Raw genomic sequence first — 12,169 nt, 5'->3', positions numbered from 1 at the left:
ATATTTATTTGGGATGAGCATAGTTTAGGATAAGACATTTATATTTAAAAAATGGGGAAACAGAATAGAACAAAAAGTAGAGAATAATCTGAATGATTCCTTTAACATAAATTTGAACCGTATATTAGCCGAAACATGTATTTTTACATAATTAACCTGTATTTTTCTTTCAAATAGTCTTTATTTCTTTTCCAGAGTTTTTTACATTATATTTATTATCCAGACATTTTTACGTTTACCCCGGATTTACCCCACACAAATTTTAACTATCACGAAACAACCAGATACACACCAAAACAGACAACAAGCACCTTCTAAATATATTTGGTACACATAATGCCTACCTATCACAAGCTTTATCTCACTTTTTACTTGAATTCCCTTAAAACTAATTAAAAATCATTTAATATTCAAATTTGAAGACATGGTTCTAACATCTCACGTGCAACTAAAACACGTTAACGGAAACTCAAACTCAAAACACACACCACAGCGCAGCCCACCTCCGTCAGGCACAGCTTGGCGCGGGCGGTGGCGCGGGCGGTTAAGCGGGGGGCTGCAGCAGCGCAAGGAACTAGTGTATATGATGATGAGGATAATTTTTTAGCGTTGATCTTAAAAGATAAATTAGAAGGAACAGAATGCCAAAAAAAGTTAAAAGAGTATTGTGAAAACTTAAAAGAAACAGATAAAGAGTTAAATAAAGTCTATCCAAAACTAAAAGATATCTGCAAGGATAAAGACAAGAAATGCACAGATCTAAAAGCTAAAATTACAGGAAAAACAGGAAAATGTACAACACTTAAAACAACTTTGGATACGATAGTGAAAAACTCATTGCCATCAGATGATGATTGTAAAGAGAATGAACGACAATGCCTATTTTTGGAGGGAGCGTGTCCTGGTGATCTTACAGAGAATTGCAATAAATTAAGGAATAAGTGTTATCAAAAAAAGCGAGATGAAGTGGCAGAAAAAGTCATTTTAAGAACACTTCGTGGGACTCTTGAAGATAAAAATGGATGTAAAAAAGAACTTAAAAAAATTTGTCTAGAATTAGCTCAGGAAAGTAACGAATTAATGAAATTATGTCTTTATCAAGAATCAACGTGTGAAAAATTTGTATCAAAAAGAAAAGAAAAATGTAATGCTCTTAAACAAGATGTTGAGAAAGCACTCAATAACAAAAATGATTTGGAAGGAAAATGTCTATTATTACTTGAACGATGCTATTTTTACAGAGGAGACTGCAAAGATATACAAAAGTGCGATAAATCTTCCAAATCAGTTTGTATAGGATATGTACCAGATTGTGATGATTTGGGAGTAGAGTGTGAAAAAAAAAACATCACTTACGTGCCACCAGGACGAGGTTTTGATCCAACTGAGCCAGAAGTTACAATAGCAGAAGATATAGGATTAAAAGAGCTTTATAAAGAAGCGACAGAAAGGGGAGTTTATATTGGAAAGTCGTACGCAAGAGATACAATTACTTTATTAGGATTGTTGATTCAGGATGAAAGCTTTAAAACTCAACCGAATGAAGTAGAAAAATGCAAAAAAGTTCTTGAAACCAAGTGCAAAGAGTTAAAAGAACATGAGGTTTTAGGATATCTTTGTAATAAAGATGTGGCTAGTAAAAATGGAACTGATGAATGTAACGCATTAGGAGAGGAATTATCAAAGCGTAGGTTAATTGTTTCTGAAAAAATAAAAAATAAACATCTCTTTAAATCCAGAAAGATCATTCCATGGTATAACTTGTCGACATTTCTTAGTAACAGTGACTGTGCAAGGCTAGAGTCAGACTGTTTTTATTTTGCTCAAGATCAAAGTCCTCTTAACAAAGAATGTGATAACTTGAAAGCAGCATGTTATAAAAGAGGGCTTGATGCACGGGCAAATAAAGTATTGCAGAAAGAGATGTATGGATTATTCTATGGTTCAGGAGAAGCTTGGTTTAAGAAATTATTAGATAAGGTGATGAAACAATGCGCAAAACATAAAACGGCAAGTGATGAGTTGTTTTTATTATGTGTAGAACCACTTAAAGCAGTTCGAATACTTGCAACAGATGTTCAAATGAGAGCTATCTTTTTACAAGAAGAGTTGGACAAAAGACGAGATTTTCCAACGAAAAAGGACTGCAAAGAACTGGAAGAAAAATGTAAAACATTAGGGAAAGATTCAAAAAAGATCGAGTGGCCATGCCGTACTCTGGAGCAGAATTGTGATCGATTGAGAGCTACGGAAAAATTAAAGCACTTTTTATTAAATGAACACAAAGATAGCTTAAAAACTCCGGACAATTGTATACAGTATTTGAATAAAAAATGTCATGAGTGGCCTAGAAAGGGTAATAATCATTTTTCTCTTGTATGTGTTTTTCTGGAAAGCACATGCAAAATAATAGTAGAAGATATAAAAGATCGATGCAAAATACTCGAAAATAATATAAAAATTTCAAATGTCACAGGTTTTCTTGAAGATAATCGAAAGAATATAGAATTATTGGGAAGAGACTGTCCCTTTTGGAATTCATACTGTAATAGATTTTCACCTAATTGCCTCGATTTTAAAGAAGGAGCTGCTTTTTGCATAAAGCTTAAGGACTATTGTAAGCCATTCTATGAGAGAAAACTCTTGGAGGATGCTCTTAAGGTAGAGCTTCGAGGGAAATTGAATGATGAAGAAAAATGTAATCCTGAGTTAAAAAGATATTGTACAGTTTTGAAAAACGTAAATAATGCGTCAATCAATGGTTTATGTAAAAATGATACTGATAGCAAACCTAAAAATGATGAAGATGTTAGAAAGAAACTTTGCAAAAAATTAGTAAAGGAAATAGAAGAACAGTGCAAAACATTACCAGCAGAATTAAAACAACCGGCAGATGATTTAGAAAAAGATTCTAAGACATATGAGAAACTTAAGAAAGAGGCAAAGGACGCAATGAACAACTCCAATCTTATTTTATCACTCGTTAAGAAAAACGAAAGTAATATATCGAAAAATAATAGTAAGAGCAAGGATAAGAAAAATGTCGTTTCAAACGGACTTCAAGATACCACAGAACATGTGAAAATACTACGGAGAGGAGTTAAGGATGTATCCGTAACAGAATCGGAAGCTAAGGCATTTGATTTGGTAGCAGAAGTATTTGGAAGATATCTAGACTTGAAAGAAAGATGTAATAAATTGGAATCAGATTGCGGAATTAAGAAAGATTGCAAAGCCTTAGAAAATGTGTGTGAAAAGATACAAGAAGTATGTTCGAAACTAAAACCACTGAAAGTGAAGCCGCACGAAATAGTCACAGAAAGCACAACAACGACCACGACGACCACAACAACCGTTACCGATCCGAAGGCAACAGAATGCAAATCCCTACAGACGACAGATACATGGGTTACACAGACATCGACACACACGAGTACATCTACCATCACATCTACGATTACATCAAAAATAACACTCACATCAACGAGGCGGTGCAAACCAACCAAGTGTACGACAGGGGATGATGCAGAGGACGTGAAACCGAATGAGGGATTGAAGATGAGTGGGTGGAGCGTGATGAGGGGGGTGATATTAGCAATGATGATTTCAATAATGATTTAAAAAGTAAATGAATAGGATTTAATGATGGGCATGTATATTTAGTAAATAAACGAGCAGGGTAGGACAGGAAAGAGTAAAGTAGATTGAGTCATCTCTTCAGCATCAATTGAAAGTGCATTACACATGAAATCGCGTGTTCCTTATTTAATTGACCACTATTCTTTGTCTAAATAGCCTTTACTTCTCATTTATGTCCTTTTATATTCTACTTTTTATTTATTCAAATTTTACTATTACCCCACATTTACCCCGCATTTACCCCACACAAATTTAAAATATCGCGAAGTAGCCAACTACACGTTAAAAGCGGGCACCTTTAAATGTATTTGGTACACACTGCTTCTCTGACAAGTTTTATCACTAAGTTTACTTGAACACCCTTAAAATTAATTAGAAATAATTTAATATTCGAATTTGAAGACATAACTCTAATATCGCATGCAACTAAAACACATTAGTGGAAACTCAAACTCAAACCACACCACAGCGCGCCCACCTCCGTCAGGCACAGCTTGGCGCGGGCGGTGGCGCGGGCGGTTAAGCGGCAGACACAAGCACAGGGAACGCAAGATGAGGAAGAAGTGCGTCTCTTGGCTTTGATTGCAAAAAAGGATTATAGCGATGAAAGTAAATGTAAAAATAAAATAAAAGAATATTGCGATGGACTGAAAAATGTTTCATTAACATCAGAAAAAGTACATAAAGAATTAAAAGATTTTTGCAAAGATGGAAATGAAGAAAAAAAGTGCAAAGAACTAAAAACCAAAATTGGAGCAAAATGTAACACATTCAAAGATAAACTTAAAACAGCAGCTGGAAAAGACATTGTAGATTTAAAAGATACAGACTGTGCAAATGAACAAGAATGCCTATTTTTGGAGGGAGCATGTCCAGGTGATCTTACAGAGAATTGCAATAAATTAAGGAATAAGTGTTATCAAAAAAAACGGGACAATGTGGCAGAAGAAGTTCTTTTAAGAGCACTTAGTGGAAGTCTTAAAGAAAAAGATTCATGTAAAAAGAAGTTTAAGGGTGTTTGCCCATTGTTAAGCAGAGAAAGTGATGAGTTAATGATGTTATGTTTTGATGAGGAAAAAACATGCAAGAATATTATGGCTAAAGAACAAAGTAAATGCAAATCTCTGAAAGATGAAATTGAAAGTGTGCTAAGTAAAAAAGACGAATTACAAACAAAATGCCTACCACTACTTAAGAAGTGCTACTTCTATGATACCGATTGTATTGGAGATAAACCGAATTGCGAAAAGCTCACGAATGATTGTAAAGAAAAAGACATAACTTATACAAAGCCTGGTTCGGGTTTTGAGCCTATAAGACCAGGAGTTACATTGGCGGAAGAAATAGAATTGGAAGAACTTTATAAAAAGACAGCAAAAAAGGGGGTTCGTATTGGAAGACCACCTACAAGAGATGCGACTGAGCTTTTATTGTTACTAAGTCAAAGCGATGCAAGGTCTACGATTATAGAAAAATGTAAAGAAGTACTTAATGAAAAGTGCAAAGACCTTAAAGAAAATGAAATCCTGAAGGATCTATGTGATAAAGATAAAAATAAAATGAATCCAGACGGAGAAAAAAAGTGCAATAAATTACAGGAAAAACAGACAAAAAACATTCAAATTCTCATTACAAAGATCGAGACCAAACTTTTCTTAAGTAACCCAAATACAATCATTGCATGGCACGATTTATCAACATTCCTTAGTGACAAAGATTGCAGAACTTTAGAATCAGATTGTTTTTATTTGAAAGGCCAAGGTCAACTTGAAAAACTCTGTGGTAACCTAAAAGCAGCCTGTTATAAAAAAGGGCTTGAAGCAGTAGCAAATGAAGCATTACAAGATAAGTTACGGGGAAAGTTGCATGGATCAAATGGAACATGGTTTGAAAACCTTCAAAAAAGCTTGGTAGAAGTATGTAAGGAGCTAAAAGGAAAAAGTGATGAACTATTTGTGTTGTGTGTACAGCCAAAAAAAGCTGCTCTTGTACTTTCAACAGATTTACGATTTAGAGCTATTTTTCTACGGGAACAATTAAACGAGAAGCGAGATTATCCGACGGAAACAGATTGTAAAGAATTAGAAAAAAAGTGCAGAATACTAGGACAAGATTCAAACGAAATTAAGTGGCCATGTTTTACATTGAATCAGCATTGCGACCGTTTAAGAATTGCAGAGCAATTGGAGGAGAAATTGTTAGAAGAAAAAACAAAAGACTTGGATAAATTCAGTTCATGTGTAGAAAATTTGAAAAAGTGGTGTAATGATTGGGCTAGAAGAGGAAGAACTCATTTTACTCTTGCATGTGTAGCACAAAATACTACTTGCAAGATTCTTACAGAAAAAGTTGGGTTTAAGTGTGCTAGGTTGCATGAACATATGAAAACAGAAGGTGTTGTAGCTAAAGCAAAAAAAGAAAGTACAGCGGAACAACCATGCGGTTTTTGGGAACCCTATTGTGACAAATACATGTCAAGCTGCAAGGATTTAGAAAGCACTGGAAAGGATGATGGATGTGAAAAACTTAAAGAAAACTGCAAGCCATATCGTGCACAAAGAGATCGTGAGGATGCAGTTATGCTAGAGTTTAAGGGGAATCTTGATAACAAAAACAACTGTGTGACAACTCTTAACCGATACTGTACACAATTGAATAATGCAACTAACGGACTTGAAACTTTGTGTAAAAGCAAAGAAAAAGGGAAAAATGATGCTCAAACTAGAGAAACACTTTGTGAAAAATTAATTGAACGAGTGAAAAGAAAATGTAAAGGACTATTAAAAAAACTTGAAAAGGTTAAAAACGAAATAGAAGAAAAAAATAAAGAATATGAAGGTATTAAAAAGAAAGCAGAAGATGCAATGGAAAAAGCGAATCTTGTTTTAACATTAAAAATAACGAATAAGTCAGTAGATAATGCAGCTTCTAATACACCTAAGAGTGGAAAAGACACCCCACAATTTAAACTTGTAAGAAGAAATACAAAATTGCAAGTAACAGAAGAAGAACTGAATGCATTTGATTTGGTATCACAAGCATTTAGTTTGTATGTAGAATTGAAGGAGATATGCCATCATTCACTGAAGGATTGTGATTTCAAAAAAGAATGTGATTGTACTAATCCATGCGAAAAGATACAAGAAGTGTGTTCGAAATTAGAGCCACTAAAAGTGAAACCACACGAAATAACAACTAAAAACGTAACAACCACAACGACAACCACCACCACAACAACCGTTACAGATCCAAAAGCAACAGACTGCCAGTCTCTGCAAACGACAGACACATGGGTCACAAAGACGTCTACGCATACCAGCACGTCCACGACCACGTCCACAGTCACCTCAAGAATAACACTCACCTCGACGAGGCGGTGTAAGCCTACGAAGTGCACGACAGGAGAGGGGGATGATGCAGGAGAGGTGAAGCCGAGTGAGGGGCTGAGGATGAGTGGGTGGAGTGTGATGAGGGGGGTGTTGGTGGCAATGATGATTTCATTCATGATTTAAATGTAAAATGGGAATGGGATATAAGAGCAGCATGTATATTTAACAGATAAGGCAGGGTAGGAGAGGAAAGAGTAGATATGATCTCTTCAGCATCAATTGAAAGTGCATTACACATAAAGTAGCGTGTTCCCTATCTAATTGGCCACTATTCTTTGTCTAAATAGCCTTTATTTCTCATTTATGTCCTTTTATATTCTACCTTTTATCTATTCAAGTTTTACGGTTACCCCGCATTTACCCCACATTTACCCCACATTTACCCCACACAAATTTAAATACGCACTAAGCACGTATCATAATAATTCTATGGACACACTAAAGATATACTTTGCACACACTACTTCTCTGACAAGTTTTGTCACTGAATTTACTTGAACTCCCTTAAAATTAAGAATAATTTAATATTCGAATTTGAAGACATGGTTCTAACATCTCACCTTCAATCAAAATACGCTAATGGAAACCCAAACTCAAACCACACATCACAACACAGCCCACCCCCGTCAGGCACGGCTTGGCGCGGGCGGTGGCGCGGGCGGTTAAGCGGCGGGCACAAGCGGCACAAGCAGTGCAAAGTGTATATGATGATGAGGATAATTTTTTAGCGTTCATCTTAAAAGATAAGTTAGAAGAAACAGAATGCAAAGAAAAATTGAAAGAATATTGCGAAGAGTTGGAAAAAGCATCACTAGACGTGGAGAAAGTACATAAAACGCTTAAAAGTTTATGTGAAAATGGAAAAACAAATAAAGTAAATGCAAAATGTCAAGGTCTGAAAACCAGAGTTACGGGGAAATGTACAAATTTTAAAACAAAATTTGAAAAATTGGTGAAAAAAGATGCCTCGGATTTGACAGATGAGGATTGCAAAGAAAATGAACAACAATGCCTATTTTTGGAGGGAGCATGCCCTGATGATCTTAAAGAAAAATGTAGTGACTTAAGAAATAAATGTTATAAGAAAAAGCGTGACAGAGTAGCAGAAGAAGTTCTTTTAAGAGCACTTAATGGTAATCTTGAAAATCAAGATAAGTGTAAAGAGAAGATTGAAAACGTTTGTCGTACATTGGGTCAAGAAAGTAACGAGTTGATGCAAAGATGTCTTAATACAGACTCTTTATGCACATCTTTAGTAACATTAGCAGAAAAAAAGTGTACTTCTCTGAAAACAGAAATAGGAAGAGTACTAGCTACTGATAACGAATTAGGAAAAAAAGGACATTCTTTGCTTAAACAATGCCACTTTTATGGACAAAACTGCAAAAGTTCAAATAAACCAGAATGTGAAAAACTCATAAATAACTCTAAAGAAAAAAAAATTACCTACAAAGGGCCAGGTTTAGATTTTGATCCTACAAGACCAGAGGCTACGCTGGCAGAAAAAATAGGATTGGAGGAACTTTATAAGGAAGCGGCAACACAAGGAGTTCTGATTAGAAGAGCACTGGAAGGAGATATTGTTGATTTATTAGTGTTTTTGTCAGGGAAGAAGTCTTTTAGTGAGACTCAATGCAAGGAAGTGTTCACTACTAAATGTGATTCTATTAAATATTTGGCAGAAAATATAGAAAAATTATGTGGAAATAAAACAGAACGTGAAAATAGATGTAAAGAATTTGATGAAGAATTCAAAAAAAAAAAGACCTCTCTGACTGCAAAATTTAAAAGTAAACAATTTGAAGAAGAAATCGCATTATGGGGTGAATTACCAAGTCTCCTTACTGAAAATGACTGTATAAGATTACAATCAGACTGTTTTTATTTTGAAGGTCAAACACCTCTTGATAAATGGTGTAAGAATATTAAGGCAGCATGTTATAAAAAAGGCCTTGATGCGCTAGCAAATCAAGCACTACAAGACAAAATGCGAGGAAAATTCCATTATACAAATGATACATGGCTTGAAACGCTTCAAAAGGAGTTAGTAAAAGTATGCATAAATTTGAAAGGAGAGAGTGATGAGTTATTTGTATTATGCGTGAAACCAACAGAAGGAGCCAACGCAGTATTAATGGATTTGTATGTAAAGATAGACCTATTACAAGAAGATTTGAATGAGAAACGAGATTTTCCTACGAAGCAAGATTGCGAGGAATTACTGAAGAAATGTCAAGATTTAGAACAAGATTCAGAAGAAATCAAATGGCCCTGCCATACGTTGAAACATCATTGTAATAGGCTGGAGATTGCAAGACAACTGGAAGAGAGGTTGTTGGAAGAAAAAGTGAAGGATTTGGACAAGTTCGATTTATGTTTAGAAAATCTAAAAGAACAATGTCATAAATGGAGTAGAAGAGGAAGAGCGCAATTTTCTTTTGCATGTGTAGCACAGAATACTACTTGCAAAATTCTTACAGAAAGTGTAGGGTCTAAGTGTACTACATTGAAAGCACGTATGAAAATAAGTGGTGTTATGAATAAAGCGAAAAAGAATGACGAAAAAGAATCAACCTGCAGTTCCTGGGCACCTTATTGCAGCAAATTTATGTCAAGTTGCCAGAATCTAACGACTTCTGGTGGCGGAGAATGTGACGAACTTGAAAAGCAATGTGAACCATATCGTACACAAAGAGATCGTGAAGATCAAGCTATGCTTGAGCTTAAAGGAAAGCTTAATAATAAAAACAACTGTATGACAACTCTTAACCAATATTGCACACAATGGGCGAATGCAACCAATGGACTTGAAACTTTGTGCAAAAAAAAAGGTGAAGAGGACAAAAACGTTAGAAATAAACTCTGCGAGAAACTGGTTAAACGAGTGAAAAGAAAATGCAAAGGACTATTAGAAAAACTCGAAAAGGTTAAAAACGAAATAGAAGAAAAAAATGAAGAATATGAGGATATTAAAAAGAAAGCAGAAGAAGCAATGGAAAAAGCGAATCTTGTTTTAGCATTAAAAACAACGAATAATAAATCAGTAGATAATGCAGCTTCTAATACACCTAAGAATGGAAAAGACGTACCACAATTTAAACTTGTAAGAAGAAATACAAAACTGCAAGTAACAGAAGAAGAACTGAATGCCTTTGATTTGGTATCACAAGCGTTCAGTTTGTATGTAGAGTTAAAGGAGATATGCCATCATTCACTGAAGGATTGTGATTTCAAAAAAGAGTGTGAGTGTGTCGATTCATGCAAAACGATAGAAAGTAAATGCCATGGATTGAGACCACTGGAAGTGAAACCATACGAAGCAACAACTAAAAATGTAACAACCACAACTACAACCACCACCACCACCACCACAACCGTTACAGATCCAAAAGCAGCAGAATGTAAGTCTCTACAGACGACAGACACGTGGGTCACAAAGACGTCGACTCATACCAGCACATCCACAACCACATCCACAGTCACGTCAAGAATAACACTCACTTCGACAAGAAGATGTAAACCGACCAAGTGTACGACAGGAGAGGAGGATGATGCAGGAGAGGTGAAGCCGAGTGAGGGGCTGAGGATGAGTGGGTGGAGTGTGATGAGGGGGGTGCTAGTGGTAATGATGATTTCATTCATGATTTAGATGTAAAATGGGAATGGGATATAAGAGCAGCATGTATATTTACTAGATGAATGAGGATAGGGCAGGAAAGAGTAGAGTATGATCTCTTCAGCATCAATTGAAAGTGCATTACACATAAAGTAGCGTGTTCCCTGTGCAAATAGCATGTATTGCCCGGATGAGTGGCCGCTGTTTGTTGTGCCATGTCGTTATCAGTGCATTCAGCGCCTACCCCGGATTTACCCCAGAGTTGAGGTGCACCGAAGGTTGGCGAGAGGGAGGATGGAGGGGGGTGTTTGAGTGGGGAGTGGGGGTTTGCAAGCGTTGACAGAGGCGTTGAGAGAGGCGTTGACAGGGCGTTGACAGGGCGTTGACAGAGGCGTTGACAGAGGCGTTGATATAAGAATTGATAGAAATTAGTGTTTAGAAAGATTTCCATAGTGTATTTAAGCATTATTATGAAATAAAATCAAGATTGAAATAAAAAAAAGAAATATTTCAGAGATCAAGATGAACTGTAGATATTGAATTTGAGAGCCACTGGAAAAAATGAATGAAAGGGAAAGAGTCGGAGGGGGACAAGAAGGGGAGGGCCATCAAAGACGAAACGAATGGTTTAAGGTGGGGGAAGATGAATTTTTTTAAAAAAGTAAGAGTGAGTGATGAGCTGGGAGGGGAAGTGAGTGGATAAAAAAAAAGAAAAAAACAAGAAAGAAGTGTTTAGAGGAGTAGAAAGAGTGTTTAGAGTGAAGGTGAGGCGTAGTGAAGGTGTTTTTGTGAATTTAGTGAAAATAGATATAAGATAGATAGATGTAAATAAATGAATCATCAAGGATAATTGAGTGAGAAATAGAAAGAATAGAATGTAAAGGAGTGAATGTGCATAAGAATAGCGGGGAAAAGTGATGGGGAAAGAGAGAGGGGAAATTATTTTTTTTTATTAAAGTAGATTAAAGAGTTTAATATGATTAAAGCATAGAAAAAATAATAAAATGGAAAATATGAAAAATACATGAAAAAAAGAAAAAGCATAAATTGAATCTAGGAAGAGAAGGGAGTCAGGAAAAGTCGTTTTTTTCTTATAAAACACGCTGAATGGGGAGAAAGTTGAGTAGAGCCAAAGTCGAGGGGAGAGAGAGGGTGGTGAATAAAAAACAGGAACAACAAGAGAAAACAAGCAGGAGTAGAGATTAGATTTAGAAGACACAAAATAAGAAGAGAAATAGCCTTTTTATGTAAATAAAAATAGGTGAGAGGCAATTGATAGCAAGTGAAGTCGAAGGGAGGGAGAAGAGTGATGGATAAAAGGTGGATAAAAAAACAGAAAGAAGGGGAGAAAAGAGAGGAGCAACAAGAATAGAATAATAGAAGAAAAAAAAACACAAGGAGAAGAGGAACCCGTAAAATCTAGGTGGGGGTGAGGGAATAAAGATAGAGAAGGGACAGGGGACAGGGGAGGAGGAGGGCACGGGACAGCCGGGGAGGGTTACGGACAGCCGGAGGGGTATAAATT

At 35.9% G+C, this 12,169-nt stretch overlaps 3 protein-coding genes across 3 annotated transcripts; all 3 read left to right on the top strand.

The window, feature by feature from the left end:
* Positions 1-513: 513 nt before the first annotated feature.
* Positions 514-3,621, top strand: T551_01430 (uncharacterized protein; the record flags this gene model as incomplete). The annotated part of the gene is made up of 1 exon (XM_018373693.1): positions 514-3,621. A coding segment is annotated over one exon (3,108 nt), but the record flags the coding sequence as incomplete, so codon positions are not given.
* A 506-nt stretch (positions 3,622-4,127) lies between these two features.
* Positions 4,128-7,151, top strand: T551_01429 (uncharacterized protein; the record flags this gene model as incomplete). Its single annotated transcript, XM_018373692.1, has 1 exon — positions 4,128-7,151. A coding segment is annotated over one exon (3,024 nt), but the record flags the coding sequence as incomplete, so codon positions are not given.
* Positions 7,152-7,665: 514 nt separating this feature from the next.
* T551_01428 (uncharacterized protein) lies at positions 7,666-10,677 on the top strand (the record flags this gene model as incomplete). The annotated part of the gene is made up of 1 exon (XM_018373691.1): positions 7,666-10,677. The coding sequence occupies one exon, from the start codon at positions 7,666-7,668 to the stop codon at positions 10,675-10,677; it is 3,012 nt and encodes a 1,003-aa protein (XP_018229866.1).
* Positions 10,678-12,169: the final 1,492 nt, after the last annotated feature.

The sequence above is a fragment of the Pneumocystis jirovecii genome (genome assembly GCF_001477535.1).
Source record: "Pneumocystis jirovecii RU7 chromosome Unknown supercont1.6, whole genome shotgun sequence".
NCBI classification, from domain to species: Eukaryota; Fungi; Ascomycota; class Pneumocystomycetes; order Pneumocystales; family Pneumocystaceae; genus Pneumocystis; species Pneumocystis jirovecii.
Note: the sequence above shows the minus strand (reverse complement) of the source record. Positions and strands in the feature narration are given on the sequence as shown.